At 39.7% G+C, this 17,709-nt stretch overlaps 1 protein-coding gene across 1 annotated transcript in view; it reads left to right on the top strand.

Annotated features, from left to right (window-relative positions):
- Positions 1–8,462, top strand: part of LOC150077610 (glutamate receptor ionotropic, NMDA 1-like) — a 261,828-nt gene extending 253,366 nt beyond the window's left edge. The window contains exon 9 of the mRNA XM_090385958.1: positions 7,558–8,462. Within this exon, the coding sequence (XP_090242084.1) occupies positions 7,558–8,248 (691 nt within the window). The 3' untranslated portion in view covers positions 8,249–8,462. The remainder of the gene's footprint in view (positions 1–7,557) is intronic.
- Positions 8,463–17,709: the final 9,247 nt, after the last annotated feature.

The raw sequence follows: 17,709 nt of genomic DNA, 5'->3' as shown, positions 1-17,709 counted from the left end.
AAATACAGATGGCAATCCAGTGAAACAGGACTCACTACCAGGGAGTTCATTGAAGACGCAACGTTTGCTGTAAATAAGAAAGTTATGGGATGGTTTTATCCTTCAATGACAACGTCATATTTAATAACTGGACATGGTTCACTGCGGGATAAATTGTGTAAATTTGGACTTGAACCTGACCCTTTGTGTTTTTGTGGGGCAGTAGAAGACTGGAGGCATGTTCTGCTTCATTGCCCAGCTTATGACGACTTCAGACAAGAACTATTTAACAGCACTCAACCTATTAGGACTGACAACTTCGATATTTTGATTCAAGATGCCAAGAACTTTGCAGTATTCCAATCCTTTTCTGACAAGGTGTTTAAAAGAAGACGCATCTTGCTTACTTATTCTAGAAGTGGACAGTAGACTGATGTATTCATGAAATTATATTTCTACCTTACAACTGTTAACTTAGACACTAAATGTTGTGTTCTTAAATTAGTAATATTATAGAATGTATAAAATGGTATTAACTGTACATAATTTTTTTTTCTATTTAATTATTTATTTTCATTTATTTATTTATATTTTTTTCCCTCGGGTTGGGCAGCCGGAGGGCTCCTGTCCTTTGGTATTGCACTCCTTCCACTGGACGACAAATTGGTGCAGCAGCACTAGATAATAGAAGCAGGCACAACTACTCATGCTTAGAAATGGGCAGTGATTGACAGGGTGTTGATCGCTGCAGAGTGTAGACACAGTTACACTCTCTCAACACAGATTTTCCAAGGTGGAGTTCGACTAAACGTGTAGGTGCCACCCAAAACAAGTACATCCGCATACATACATAGTATATGGGCTGCCGTAGCCTAGTGGTCAGGCGCGTGGGTGCATAAGTACACGTGCCTTGAGTGACCGGGGTTCAAGCCCGTGACTGCTGAATACGGTGCTGTTTCTTGTATTTTGTCTATCTTGTGAACTCCTCTGACTGTTTGGTCGTCCCGGAGTATAAACAGAAAATTTATATATCTTTTATTGTGTTGTATTGGTTGCAAGTGAATTTGCATAATTAAAATTGTTTCTTACGCAGAATGCGACGATTGTAAATAGAAAGTATTTGTATATATGTAATAAAAATGTATGTAAATAAAAAAAAAAAAAACGCGCAAACGGAAGAAGAATTCTGTTACAAGGAGATCGATTGGGTGCGGCGACCGGATAAAAATCGGATTCGGTATTCAAACGTGTTTATCTTCCGAATAACAAATAGGTTTTCGCTGAACTGCAACGATCCGAATTGTTCGAAGAGACATTTGAATTACTAAACGCTGTTCGTGGCATTCCAGTCGTGCTCGGAGGCTTCGCTCACTATCGGGGTGTGCACGCAACTGAGTTTGAAGATTCAAATTTCTTCAACGTCAAAAATCCGGGACTCATTAATTAGTCCCGCTGGAAATCTCTATTTATATGCAGATGAGGGTGTATTTCGCGGCACGATCGATATCCTTCCTTTCTCTCTCTCTCTCATTACCGGAACAATTCGGATATCTAAGCCATCTTCTTTCAGAAGCTTATCTGCAGCACCAGCTTCTGTAAATCTGCACCAGCTTTTCAGTTCTCCATAATTAACAAGCGCATCCCAGTTTGGTCCTTTTCGAGCTGACAGAAATAAGTTCCTTCTACATCTGCGACCAACGTATTGTTCTCTGAGAAATGATCTGTGACCACATTTATAAACTAGAATTTTATGTTCTAACTATAAAATTCACGATTACAACATGTTTTTCTTCACGCATTGCAAAAAACAGTGTGCTATTCAATGTCTGTCCCTTTATTAAATGCTGCTGGAAGTACGCATATCATTGTAATTATTAAGAAGTCAAATAACCGAAGTTCGTCTTATGTTACCACTTGGATTTTACAGTTTCGATAAGCGTCAAAAATTGTCTCAATTTTTTTTAATTAAATGGATGCTGGAAAAGTTTTATCCCCATATGTGAATAAGGGTGTAAAATGGCAACTCAAAACTGATTTATTTGTTTGAATTTATGCCAAGGCAACAACACCCAAGAGCTGACTCTGTATCATGTCTTTAAATTTTGCGCACTCTTGATCGGTTTACTTTTATGGAATGAAAAACCCAAGTGTCCGGGAGAAAAAGCCACTTATCTCTCAACCAAAACTAAATAACTCACCCACCCACAATTTAAAAAATAAACTCATAAAAGTTCCTCTGGTCGACACGGACTTCGAATCCAGGATTCATCCACGTGGGGTTGAAGGATGGCGATTATAATCGGTGGGATATGTGCGAGAGCTAACTCAAAACCTGAGTATATTTCAGACCGATTTATATCAAGACCAGCAGATTTCTGTTATCAAGGTTGTCAGGTTCGCTCTTCTCTTAAGTAAAAACAATTAAATCCCAAACTCCTTCAGAAACCACTTAAAGGATTAACAATAGGATTCGGTTTACTACGTGGTTGCCAGCATGTTTTAGTTATAAAGCTGATTCAGCTTCTGTTTTACAGCTGGATCAGCATCCTTATTGCTAAAAGTATAAAGAATATTGGAGTTCTCCTACTCTGAGTCCTCCTATTTCTGAGGGCTCTGAGTGCGAGAACTTTAATTCTGGAAACTTTCATCTCTCTCTCTCTCTCTCTCTCTGGGATTGTTTGGGAATCGCAAATGGGACTGAAGTGTCAACGAATAACAGAAAACAGCAAACGATATGGAGGGAAGAAAGCAGTGAAATATTCTCCTCCATCTCATCGCTTGGAGTACCACGCGCTGTTATTATAATGACGCATTACAGGTTATTTCAGAAATACAATTTGGTGTTTCAGTGAAAACTTACAGGTGTTGTTTTCTCAAAGATTCTGTGGGAAAAAAAACTGCGGTAACTACATGTAAACAGGGTCAGTCGCAGCAAAGTATGCATCGGACAAATGCGCGTGGTGGTGGTAGTCTGAGGAAAACAAGAACGCTTACATCGAAACTAGTTTTATACAACCAATTGCAATATCCCCGGAGCACTATACCCTAGGGAGTAAGAGCTGCCACGTAGCTCGTGAACAGTGCTCCTGCAAAGTACCCAGTAGCCCTGGAGATTTCGCAACCATCGATTTTCAAGAGTTCATTTCTCAAGCCCGTATTTAATAAACTGTAGCCACTACTACAGCGCATTAGTTGCCAATGGGGGAGATGGGGGTTATCTTTGCCCGCACATGTTAAAACATCCAGATGTTCGCCATAAAATGGCAACATTCCACGTGCTACTTTAGCTCACAGTGCACAACTGGGAGTATATAAAAAATAGACCAAATGGGTAAAGTAATTTCGTTACTAGAGTAATTTCTTCTTTGCAACGATTAAAAAGCAGTTTTTAGACTATCCTGCCCTTGTATTCCGTAATATTACAAATTCCAGGCTTTGTGACCGCAGTAATCTAGGTTTATTGGCATCTACAGACTAAAGAGTGGGGTGCCAAAATTCTTAATAACTTCGTTTTTCTTTTCTCAGCTTCCATAATTTCCTTAGTGGACCACGTTATTCATCCCATCCGCAGACATCTCTCAATCTTTTGTTATCATCCATCCACTTCTTTGCTGCACAAACCGAGCGCAGAACGCGTCATTTGTGCCTTTAGGTAGTTAAGTTTGGTTAACTAAGCCGAATGTGCCAATGACTGATATGAGATATTTTAAAGTTATTGTCATCGGTTCAGCAGGACAAAATGTCTAAAGTCAACTGAAGAGCAATGCAATCAAAGTATATTTGGTATCCATTTGTGATTGGGTTCTTTCAGCAGGATAATATGCCACGTCACAAGGCTAGAATTGTACAGAACTATTCCAGGAATGTGAGAGGGAATTCAGCCTACTCTGATCTCAATCTAATTGGGCATCTGCGGATGACGTGGAACTCTACAGGGTAAAGATCCGCCACCACCCAATTTGCAAGTCAAGGACATTGCGCCAGTCACTATTAAGAAAGGCAGGAGCTTTTGTTACTGTTGTAGAAAGATTTTAGACGCAGTCTCTTGACAGATTTGTTGTTATGGAATAAATGTTGCAAGTTCTGAGTCAATTTTATTGTGAAGTACGTTAGTGACCACTGAGTGACTCCAGTATCGCGCTTATTCAAACAGGAGCGTGTGTGGAGATAACTTGAGCACTCTACCTCCCCTATGACCCTCTAAACAACTTGAGGCTTGCGCAATGATTGAGTTATACTAAATAATTACAGCACTTTAAAACTGAAACACAAAATGCTTAAATGTATTAGACTAACTAACTAACTAACAAATTCAAGCAATAACGTAAAGCTTGAGACAAACCCTCTGTACTGCCACAAGAAAATGATGTAAATGATATGTACGGTCAATCAAAGATTCCACCTGCTAGAAGACAATGAATCTTTTATCTAGCTATAAAATATTGAACGTTCAGTTGAAGTAGACGAGGTACATAACGAGCATCCAGTCCTGTTTATTAGGAACTTCATTGTTTGTCCAGAAATATTTAAAAATATTATATAAACTGGGTGCTACGGTTTTACTCAATAACACGAAATCCATTAGTTTTCCAGGAATATCATTCTACAGTCTTTCCTTTCCTTTTTTTTATATCTTCCAGTACGTCATTTTCTTTCTCTGTTCCTACTCATACTAATGTAACCCCACATTAATCTCGTTATCGGTAATGTTTTCACCTTAATAAGGCGTTTAGTGTACACAGTTTCATGATATTATAAAGGATAACATCGCAAGAAACAAAAGAATAGTTGAGATTATGAAAGTACGAAAGCACAAGTGAAGAAGCCCAGATGTAGCCTAACAAAAAGGCAACGAGGGCTGGTTTTATGGTCGATGCAAAATTGGAAAAAAGTGTGAATAACAACAAACGAATATAAGATGGGTGATGGATCTTCAGTGTGTTTTTCGAACCACTCGTGAACAGTGCGGGCCAGATGATACGTCTTGGAAGATCCCGTTTCTGTCCGGGAGAAAATGCAACATGGCAGGGTGCATATGGGCTCCTAAGAGCTGCTAGTAGACTTCACCAGTGTCTGCGCGTGTAGCACAATGGTATCGTCACCGTCCTCCTCACACCGGGTGGAAAAGGCCCGGGTTCGAATCTCGTAGATGACGCGAGGAACTTTAATGGGCTTTTTTTCGCTCCGTGGCTGAGTTATTCGGTCTCAGGCATAGATAATAAGGTTTCCCCCCAGAAACTGAGGTTTTTCCGTCCAGCAAGGCAGACAAATCGACCAGAGAACACACACAATTTACAGACACATATGTAAAAAATTATGGGTGGCCCTAATATAATAGTTTGAGTTATTTTTTTGAGACTTTACCAGTAGGCGTATGAGGGGAAACACTGAGGACAAGCACACGTATGTATTCCCTGTCCATGGTGCCCCACACTAATTGTCCATCTGCACCTAGTATCTTTGTGATGGATTACAGAACGTAACCTCTGTAAAACGGGCCTAATGTTATGTATGTATGCGTGTAAACCTGTATGAAATTAATACTGATAATAAGCGTGTGTCCTGTAGTACATGTTGTTAATATTAGGCCTCTTCGCCACCAGGGAGCAGACATCACCTGGACAACTGCTGTCCTGTGCTCGTCCCCCAGCATCTGGAGTCGGGCCTCTATCCCTGGCTTAAAAAGCATTCACCGGAGGCACTGCTGAGGACAAGCACAGATCTCACCAGTGAAATGTTGGTCCATGCGCACCAGAAGACCTCGTTCCAGCAAAATACGCCCGATATTAAAGAACCACCGCAAACTGCCTGGATAGTAGGCACCGCGTACATAGACTTGTGTTGATTACGCCACACACGAAGGCATTCGGCGTGTTGAACCAGGTATTTGGACTCATTCGACCAGCACACTAATTTTTCCAGTCCTGTAGTGTCCAATCAGCGTGTTGCTGTCACCAGATCATTTGCTGTCGATGATGACCAGCGGTGAGGAGAGGGAGTCTCTTCTGTCGTCTGATGTGTAACTCCATGAATCTGGGCGTGACAACGCATTGTCATTTGGGATATTGTTCTTGCATTCCCCATGTTGTATTCGATACCAACTGTTGGACAGTGATCAGCCGTTGAGTTCGTACAACGCGCTGCGCCCTTCGCTCACCACAAACGTCCACCTTGCGTAATCCTTTACAGTTCTGTCGGCGGGAGGTGGTTTGACCCGTTCGACACCGTTCTTTGTACACCTTAGCCACAGTGAGCCGTGAGCAACAGACAAGACGTCCCATTTTCGATATGGAAGCGCACAACGCACGAGCTCCCACAATCACGCCCGTTTGAAACTGGTGATATCTTTACTACGTCCCATAACTCCTACTTTATCACTTTGACTTGCACGACCAAATGCAAGTAACCACGAAGTTGTTAGGTTTTTATACTGCGAGCTACGCAGCACGTTGCATTATGGGATGGGTGGCCACAATTCAGTGATCACCGCGTGTAATATCTAAAGACTCATTGCGGAGCCGATTCTAAGTATTTGGAATTGACTTTCGCGACTCGACTCCAGGCTTCAGTCAAGCACATCAACACTCTTCCAATATATATTTTTATTTAACTGTTTGATGATTAAATTCACAGTTCAGATGATTACGTGCGGAAGAGAGTTGCGCGGTACATGTTTTAAGATTATTTATTTGTTTGCAGGGAAATTAATACTAATAATGTGTCTTAAATTATTTTGCAATGAATACAACATACACAAATGGTCAAATGTAGGTCTTATAGATAGCAATATAGTAAAAAAAAACTGTAGAAAGCAATCAAGATTGTGGTAAGATAGACCCGCACAAATTTGCTTTCAGCCAGAGTAATTGATTTCTGGAACAAACTTCCATCTGGCGCTGTGGTGGTGGACAGTTTCAATCAATTAAAGCCAGAACTAGACAAAACATTAGAAGTGATGGAGAGGTGATGTGCGAAGCGGTGTTGTTTTTGGCTGGTTCTCTACTTGCTTCCTTTCATCATTTTTCCCACTACTAACTCAGCCATGGTGTGGAAAAAAGGAGAAGTTCCGAACCTCTTCACAGGTTTCTAACCCTTTTGTACGGGAGGGTTAGAAGTACAAAATTACAATTGCTGCCCTCACGCACAAAAGGGTTTCTAGTCCTTTTGTACGGGAGGGCAGCAATCGTGATTGTGCCATCCACGAGGACAGCTCCCAGTATAAGTAGGCACTGTATATACTGTATAAAATCTACCAGGTGAAGGTTCGTAGGTCGAATTTATCTTCTGAAATTCCTCATTTCGAAAGAAATTGGAATTAAATTTCAATTTTCAGCGAAAATCTGTTTAATCAGAAGGAAATGAAGAAATCTTGGTAATAAAATTTCAAAATGAGAGATTCACTCGAGTATACTTTTAATGTAATTTTGGTGCTTCTCGTGGAATGGCATTTAATGATCCACTTATAAATTACCTTTAGCTTGATTTACATTGAAAATGTCCATGTACAAATTTGTAATGATTTCAGTAAAAATTCATAGAGTAATAATTTCTTTTTTTTTATTTATCCATCATATTCAGGACACGTCAACAGAATCAACCACCACCTCCGCCTTCTTGGGAGGAGTCTCGATTCCATCTACCGCCATCCACCTCTATCATCTCAGTGATGGACACGGAAGACTCCGAACTGCTCGACGACCACGACAGGGTGAATGAATTCCTACACGAATGCATGAGTGACAGTCTGGTGTCACGTAAACAGGACACTCTGCCCAACAATTCGAGGACGAGACTAATCGACTCTTCCAGATCCGGGCCTCCTTACACGGTCGAAACTCCCTCATCTTCCGCATCATCGTCACTCACCGACTTAACAAATCGGCGTCGCACTTCCTGCGCTGTCAGCGTCAGTATGAACGATTTGAACTGCAGACGCTGGCAAGAGAATAACACCTTCTACCCGGCCGTACATCCTCGTCTTAAATCCAGGTCGCTGGGTGACCTCAGTGTTCCAAGGGAAGGCGGCCTCACGATCCGATACGCTCGACAGCCGCGGATGTTGTACGGCGTGCACCGCTGGTCATTAGGACATCCTGACGAGGCCTTAGAAGATCTTCGTCTCTACTCCATGACCAAAGAGGAAATCATCCAAATGTGGCAGACTTCGGAGAAGGCGCTCGTAAACCAGTTGAAAGAAACGTTGCGGGAAAAGCGAATACTCGAAGAAAAATTAGCTTTCATTCAAAGAACTTTACTGAAACCCCCGTGAGGAAAAAAAAAACCACAGAAAACCTTTAGCATTTAAATCTAAACGGCAGTGGCATCTGTTAGTGATACCGCGCAGAATGAAGCAACTATCATCGCATTAGTTAGAGTTTCTAGGAGACGTGGTGAATCCATCGCTAGATTTGTCAATATCCTCATTTTATCCTCTTAATTAAGTAGAATAGAGACTCACACTATGGGAACAACCTACACTATAATAAGCCCTTTTATGATATCAATCGCATATATAAATATATATACACATATAAATAGATATACTTTTTCTATCATAGAACACAGAGTACCTGAAAATCCAACTTTGCACGGGCGCCCTGGAGTTACTTCTGTTTTCTGTAGGCTTTAAACAGTTTGTGCCAGATGGGAAACAGAAAGTTAGAATGACTTCGGTTAATTTATCGCGAATAGAAGCAACCGAAAGATGGTGGAAAGCATTTCTCATTTTGGCTGACATTTTATGGAGGTTAGCAGGCCCGATACTCACCTTTCTACTGCAATTCTGGCTGAAATATATCCGCAGCAAATAGTGACATTAGAATGGGCTGAGGAGGCTTTATAAATATCGCGTGAAATTTGTAGCCTTAATTAGTAGTTCATGAGACTAGAAGGGGAGTACAGTCGGGTTTTAAACATTTTACTGTTAACCCACACTTTGATTAAACGATAAACCACAATAATTTATCACCAAATCTGCCACGAATCTTGTAGGATTCAGGATAAAAGAGAAACAGAAGTCTTTTACAACTTTATACTCAAAGTTTTCAGATTTCTACTGTCTTAAAGAAATCTAGAGGTCCTTTACACGTTTCACACAGTTTTAAGATATTTTTTCCGAAGATGTTTCATACAATGCACATTTTTGAGGAGAAAACACGAGGGTTCAGAACCATCTTTGCGATTAGCCCTCCTGCGGTTTTAAAGAAATGGTTTCATAAATAAAATTTACCCAGTGGGGGAAAAAGATAAACTTTTTAAAAGTTTCTTTTCTGTTTAGTGGAGCTAAACTACAAACATCTTTTATATTCACCGTCTTGCAGAACAGAATTTTTCTTGGCATTGATACGTTTATTGGACAAAATATTTTCTGTGACGTTTAATCTTGTAAAAAAAGGAAATGGAGACCATCTTAGAACACGGAGAATCTTTCCTATTACCGGAAATCCTAATATAACGAGTCATTGGGATTTAAAAAATATATGTCAAGAAGTTTAATGTCATTTATCCTGATGAGGATGCACTCAAAAATGCAGAGAGATTGAAATTAACGAACGAATCTCGCTTCACTTTTTGGAATAAAAACACGTTAATTTAAGAATAGTTTGTGGATAGCCACAGCTCAGAGATGTACTTTGCATGTGGGAACTATGGAAAAACAGAACGAATTCAAAAATGTATTTTTATTAGGAGAGAAACCGCTAGAATGGATGCAGTTGACCGACTCAAAATTCGACAACTGGCAGCGTATCCAGTTCAGCAATGCCAATTTTCACTCAGAATCCACCAAATCCCTCCACCGTAGCCAATAGTTGAAAACTAAAGTGAATACAGTAAAAGTGATTGCATTCGCCTTCACCAATGTGCTCAGTTGATTTTTTTTCTATTTGAAGTAACATTAATCGATATCCCTTCTGTATAACCAATTGTAGTCACATTAAATGGAATTTTCCCACGATATTTATAACACTTTTACTGTGTTCGAGCACACCAAGTTAACTCTCAGTAGATGTATCGGCTGAAAGTGGAAGAGCAAAATCTACCATCTGACCTTTTCTTGTGTCAGAAGAGGTGTTAGAGAGGACTACTTTGTTTCCAAATATCTTGGATTTGAAGTGGTAGTTTGCTCTTTGCGCGGAATGAAAAGTCGTTCTTTTGTGGAGAGAAGTTGGTTGGCTGTTGTAGAGCTTTAGGTGCATCAGCAACTTAAGTATTGCGCCTTATATAACATGTCTGTAAATTGCCTGTGTTCTGTGGTTGGTTCGCTAGACGGGAAACCCAAATTTCCGTGAGAAAAACCCACGCTACCTGAGACTGATGGAATTCGAACTGGGTCTTTTCCAGCCGGTGTAGGAAGGACGATGATCGTACCAGCTGTACCCACGAGGGTTCCTAGAGAGGAGAGGGTCTGGTCCCTCCATTAGTCTTGTTCATCGATATTCTTCGAGAGTTATCACATTCCTGCCACGATGACCTCCGTTTCTGAAATGAGCTGTGTCGGTAGCGTGCATCCACCAATATGCAATGTCCCGAACTGAGCTGGGCTATCTAGCGGTGGCATCTATCGATAGATCTCTGCAAATCATAAATTCACGCTTCATAGCAAATATTGTATTAGGATTAATTTTTGACCATCCTCCAATCGTCTTATTCTGCGTACCCTTCTGGAAAAGGCGATCACCCTACACCAATATTTAAACATCGGCACTAAAAAAACATTGTACATACGTGTGTATAAAGTTCCAGAATCGACTTTAGGTAGATCATTCATTTAATTAGCTATTCTCTTTATCCTCAACGTCAAACTAATTTATGTGTGTCTGTCTCTCTCTGTCAATCGTAGCACTCGTTCAGTTAATTCCGCAAGTTGGATGATTAATTTACCACTTCGAGAACTTTCAAAGTAAAAGTGAGTCTTAAGAAGAAGAAGATATTTTGGTCATTTAAAGTGTTCTTATGGCAAGCGAGGGTGGGTTCTTCAGAAAATATGCGTAATTACACGAAGGCCTCGTAGTAAGCGAGCTGGTAGTCTAAGATCACTATGCATTTATAGTAGCGCAGCTTTACATTTAGGGTTAAGTAGTCATAGTGACCTCATCAATTTACCTAAGGATACGTGAACCCTCCATTAGCTACGTACATCGCTCTCCGATGATCATCCAATAAGTCTTCCGCGTCACTTATGAATGAGTTCGAGTAATATCGCAGGCAAGTTTTAGAAGCATCTAATGATGCCGAAATGTTTTGGTAAAAAGGATAACCAACTGGAAAATTTACAAAACGCTGAAGATGGTTATCACTAGCCGAAAGTTGTGTTCTTAACCCTGGGCAGAATACGCCGAGGTACGAAAAGGTTACAGAGAATAAATCAGCGACAAAGGAGAAGCCATTTTGTTCTTTAGACAAACGTGTGAGGAAATTAAGCTGCCCTTCCTGCGAGTAGAATTAACTGCATCACAATAAAAGGTAAACTGGTTTTACAAAAAGCCGTTGGGAAAGAGTGTTTCGTTTCCCCGCTATATGCACCCATCAGAACTTACTAGTGGAGGAGCATATCTGAAGCTCCCCACGGATGCGAGCCCTACCATCGATCCTAAAAGCAGGCGGCTAAAGATTTTCCCTTTACAATTCTTCCATTAGGATGATCTCGATTTTTGTCCATTGCTTTCTCTTCAGCCAGCCGTGGTTTCTGAAAGGGTGATCAAACCGGGGCAAAACGAGTTCAAAAGATAAAAAATCGAAAAATTTCGGAGACCAATAAATAAAAAGCCAATAAACTTAATTTTGCTGGGTTTTTAGAGCGCCCTAAGTAGCAACGATAATTATTCGTAAAATAGTAAAAAATAGGTACCTGATTAGGTTTTTGTTTCAAGGGAAATGATCAATAACCGAACAGAAAATCCCATTTTGCGTTTTCGGGGAAGTGGGACTCTGAATCGGGACAACCCGAAAAAAAGGGATATTCGTCGCGTCACAATAAATCGGCTTAACAGTGGAGGAAGTAGTTTTATTGCAGATTACGAGTGAGGAATGGCTTATTGGGTGATTCTCTTAACTTAGAAAACGCATCATCGAATAAAGTGAACTAAATGAGCGCCGCTCACATTAACACTGGTTTTACATGTGGGTTTTTGCCGCCTTTGGTATTTCTAGAGTTTACCTGTTCTCTGTTTAATGGTGAACTTTTACAGTGCCTGAATAATGCCCCCTAAAGTGCTCTTCCCGGAATTATTACAGTGGCATTTCGCTTTATATTGCTAAGCAGTGCGCAATAGTCGTATGGTTCTTTTTATTGGGCCTTATTAAGCAAATTAAGAGGGAAAATATTTACTTTTTGAAAATTCCCGGGTGATGTTATCTAGAATTTTCCAAAAAGGAATTCGTGGATGCCGCCACTTGATGCTCGGTTAAAATCAGCAATCTCGTTGAAGGTAAAGAAGATGTACATCTTCCTCACCATCTTATATCATCGGCAACTCATGTTCTTCTAACGTTGCTCTTTATCATTCCAGTTATTATTTGCGCAATGAGTCCATTGCTTTTACAGCGGATGATCTTTAGTAACCGTTGGATTAAATTATCGTATCTATTCCCATCTGGGAAGTCAAACATTCTACCTCAAAAGAGCAAAGTCACTATTAGTTAACGCATTCAACCGATGGCTTCAGGATTCACCTGGTAAATGAGCTGCAGATGTTTAATAATTGACAAACTATTTCTAATATATCACCACAATACGTTCCGGATTCCAGAGAAGCTGATTCTTCTAATATGGTAGAAGCTGGGAATTCGGATTGAAAATTTATCAACCGACTGTTTTTATATTTGGAGAAACATTGATTCGAACCAGTTTAGCATTTGCTGAGTTGCAGTGCCCAAGTCTGTGATAATTCCTGGGACTGCACAAATAGAAGTAGTACGAATCCCTCCCCAAACCAGTACGGTGTAATCCCAACCACCCACCAGTGGCAGCTAATCTTATTCTATCGAGTAAACTGTTCATGCTAAAAGAAGAGAGTTATTTTTGATTGTTACTTAAGCACTTTAACACCACTGTACTCACGTCATTTTATACCTCCGCAGGACGATGTAGTGCAATTAATCTCTTTACCACATTATAAATATCAGAAAATAAATGCTTTAAAATAATCTGCCATGGAGTTCTTTACTTGAAAAACACGTTCCAAACAGTTCTTCAGAAGAAACACAACACAAAGAAGTTCTTTCCTAAGCGTTTGTTATACTGGTTGGTTGTTGTTCTTTATTGGCATTGGATGCGCGGATTTCTAAAGGAAACAAGGAAGCAGATCGTTAACTTTCTTCTTTCCTCTTAGTCTGGCAAGCAAAGAATTATTCCACCATTACGTACTTGTTAAAAGGTTGTAGAGTGCAATTGGTTTTCATCTCACAGAATTTCATTTAAATACATTTAAAAGGATGCATAAATCTGCGTGCACGTTGCCAAGATGTTTAATCGAAGACAAAGATGGTTCGTGGAGGCCTCTACTGCAGCGCTCGCTTACGTCCAGGCCCTAGCGGGCACAGAGTACGTGCTCTTAACAAGATTCCATTAAAATACTGATGTATATTGATGACTAGTCCGGTGTCGGTTCAATAAAATACTCCGAATGCACGCTGCAAGTACTTACTGTTGTTTTTTCATTAACGTAAAAGGTTATCAAACAAGTTACTACGTCATTAGTAGCGCAAACAGTTAATATTAGACATCCTTTAGCTAATAGGAGAGCATTTATCCACTTATAAATTGCACAACGCATCAATGGTGATTCCATTGTATTTAACTTCAGAAAACGGCTTACAGAATTTATGGAAATTAGTAGCGCGATAATTTTCATGGAAAGAAAAGCTATTTGGCTCTCCACAACAGCGTGATATTTCTATCACGCAATCTTCGATTGAAATATGTAAAAAAAAACAACATTTCCTCACAAATCCAGCGATGAAAATAAGCTTTCTTTGATTACCTTGAGGAGAAAGAGCTCTTCGAATAATTTAAAACTGGCAGCTTCTGTTGAAATCAGATTTTGGATTGCAAAACATACCTTTCAAAGTATCTAAGAAATACGGTGGCACAACCACCTATTTATTCGGTAATACGTTACGTGGCAACCAACGGGACATTAGTACGGATGCAGTGCCTTGGAGACAGCAAGGTTCCAGAATGACTGCTGGCAGTGCAGCGATGATTATGTTGCGCTGTACAGCCTTAAGGGTAATTAAGATCCTAATTAAAGGAAGAGAACGTGCCACTTATACCGATGAAACCAGAACAGCAATCAGCATTGGGGCTTGTCGAATAAACCGCCGATAGTCATTCTGATGTGTCCAATGGTTTGAACTGAAAGTGCTCGAATGTAATTTAAAAGGTCGATCAGAAACAAAACATTCGATTTCAACAAGAATTTCTTGTTTCTGGCCAGAAATAAGAGTTGAGTGTACTATTCTAATGAAAAATTGTTTTTCTAAATGAATTCAATTAATTTTATAAATCATCTAATTCAGTAAATTAAAATTTACTCGCTTATTAGTAATGAAACGTGCCACAGTTGAAAATTGGCGACTTCTGCATTATTTTTTAAGGGGAGAATGAAGAGTAATACCACTATTAACTATTCAAAATCATGATCAAAACAGCATTCTCTCATTTGATTTATTTTAAACCAGGTCAAATGAGAAAATTATGGTGGATTTGCTTTGTCTCAAATTTTAATTTTTAAAAGGGATTATTCTGTTAAGAATAATGTTATTTTTATTCACCACTTCTGCATTGGTATACGCGACAGTTTTCAAAATATAAGTTCTCCAAAAGAAAATCTATAAAGCTTCTTTCTTTATCGATTTTCTTTTGTTAAGATCCAAATTAAAGGAAGAGACTTTTCACCTTAGATGAAGAATTTCAAAACGTTCACGCAGATAATAGTTCAATTGGTCACCAAAATCTTTTGATACTGATTTGCGATCATAATCTATCGGTACACCAAAAAGTAGTTCCTTCGGATTTCATGCAGAAAGGAGAAAATAATAGTATGAATAGAATCTGCGCAAATATATTCTCACAAGGCATTAAAAACAATGCAACCTTCATAGGATCACCGTCCTCCCCACATCGGTGGAAAAGACCTGAATTCAAGTCCTGTCGATAATGTGAGGAATTTTTAGGGACCTTTTTCGCAACATGGCTAAGTTAGTTGGTCTCAGGCGAGGTTAGCATGGTTTTTTTTTTTTTCTCCTGGAAACTCGATATTTTCGCCCAGAGAACATAAAATCGACCACAGAACACACGCATTTACAGATAGTATACATTGAACAATATGGCCTTAATCGCTGATGCTCGCAAAATCCTACGACAAAAACTCTTGCCTGAGACCGACTAACTCATCCACTTTGTGAAAAAGGCACTTAAAAATTCTCGTCATTGATGGGATTCGAATTCAGGTTTCCCATTCGGTGGGGAGGAAGGCGATTATAACAACTGCGCTACCAATGAGGCCAAATCCAAGGTGCTAAGTACATATTGGATGGGTACATTGTTCACTAGGGGGGGAGGGGCCCATGTACATTGCGCTGTATAGCAATGAGAGTGTTTGCAAATTGAGGCATGAATAGAAATGTCGTCAAAAAATAACCGAATATCGATGATACATAAACAAAACAAACAATGTAATGCCACAGTTTAGGGACAAGATCTCCAGTTGCTTGGCGTCTCCGTAGCCAGGTGGGAAGGAGCAGTAGTGTGTATCACACGCTTCTTGATTAGACCGGGGTTCGAGCCCGTCACCACCAAATATGGAGGATGCGGAAAGGTCAGGGAATGACCACTGCATATTCACAGAGCAATATGGCCTTAGTTGCTAATGCTCCTAAAAAAACCAAAAAAAATCCAGTTGCTTATTGACAAAAGCAAAGGGAGGTGGCTTCGCTGACTCACTTGTGTCAGTTTTGGTTAAGCCACTGATTAGCAAATTTCAAAGATGTCAGCGAACAAGAAAGCGGACAGGTTACAGTTACAAGCAAAAATCAAAGTGATAGAAGGCGCTGAAAGGGGGATGTTTCAGAGAAGACTGGCTGAAAAATACCACTGCTTCTGCAAAACTAATTTCCAATCACTTTGAAAAATAAGGAGGCGATAAAGAAGAAATGGTTCGAAAACGCCAACAGAAATCTTTGGAGGGACTCTCATTAAATCTTCAAGGAGATCGACCATTTGACTCGTTCGCGGTTCCACAGTACTGAGAGAAATTTGCCGATAAATGGACCAATATTAAAAGACAAAGCAGTTTTTCTAAAGTACTAAACATTGATAATTTTACAGCTAGTAACAGTTGGCCTTGAAAAGTTTTTTAATCGAAACAATATTGTATTCAAATCGGTTTTGGCGAAAGTGCATCAAACACTCGAGATACAACTGAGGACTGGATTTGACTGAGAACTATGAACAAAACCAGACCACTAATAATAAACAATTCACCCAGGCCTTGGTGCTTCAAAAAAAATAGACAAGTTCAGACTTGAGGCTGAATGGCATGCGAGTAAAAATGCTCAGATGAGTGGTAAAATTTTCACTGAGTGGCTACAAGACATTAATAAGATATCTAGGAGAAATGGCAAATTTTCAAGTGAATTTAACTTTTGAGAACGATGCACAGACCTGCGAAGATGGTGGATATCGTCAAGATAACGGAACCAAATGACAGCAGACAAGAGTGTGGTGATAATGAGGAAAGGAGTGAAACAGTAATATCATCGAGCGAAAGTTTGACAACTGTCGATGGATTAAAAGCTTGGTCAATGCAATTAGGAAATGAATCCTTGTTAAATTTATTATTTCAAGTAGAAGATAATTTGAAAAAAGAAATTAAGGTAAAACTTATTAATAAAAAGTGTTCAAACAAAACAAATGATTTTAAAAGATTATTTTGATCAATGTCCTTGAACCGCTTTATGTACCAATCACTCTAATATTGTAAGTGTAGTTGCATAAAATTATAATTGTTGAAAACATTTAAATGACTCCTTACGTACTGCTTATAAATGAAAAGTTGCTGTACATTATTCAACCCCAATTTTTGTAATTCCCCAGTAAAATCAATTACTGAAAAGAAAATAATACGACAATACCTCTCCTTCCTCCTTAAAACGACCACCCCCAAATGACTGATTTTTGTCAACGTCAGGTGGTTGTCTTATGTTGGTTTTACTTTCAACATTCTGAACTCTTAGCTTGAAGCACCAAGAAGGCATGGTTAGGTCACTTCCTTCTTGCCGATCGGATTGAGTCACTAATATGGCGTCTCTTTGGCCATTAAACATTACTCGGACGTGCTTAAAATCGTCCATATTTACAAGTCAAGAAGATGTTCGCATGTGCTGATTTCCATCAGCTACTGGATCTACACGCACAATTTCTTTTGATTTGGTACAAAGACTTTAACTTCCACCTAGCAATAGATGACGTAATAAGCACTCTTCTATTCTGTCCATTCTGATGGCCCGAAATTCATTCCTATGCTCGGTTCTCGTACACAACTCAGTTGGATGTCACTGTCTGTCTCTCTCTCTCTCTCGTTTGACGTGTGGATAGAAAGATTCATTTTCTTTTTCCGTTGACAGTGGCGTAATGAACAGTGCACCGAGCCTGGCTGCTCTATGATTAACCCATTCGCGCAGAGGGCCGGTGACGCATGACCAAGAAATTTCCCGCCTGTTCCACGA

Source organism: Mastigoproctus giganteus, chromosome 12 (genome assembly GCF_048544385.1).
Source record: "Mastigoproctus giganteus isolate SK-2022 chromosome 12, ASM4854438v1, whole genome shotgun sequence".
Lineage (NCBI taxonomy): Eukaryota > Metazoa > Arthropoda > Arachnida > Uropygi > Thelyphonidae > Mastigoproctus > Mastigoproctus giganteus.
This window is presented reverse-complemented; position numbering and strand designations above follow the sequence as displayed.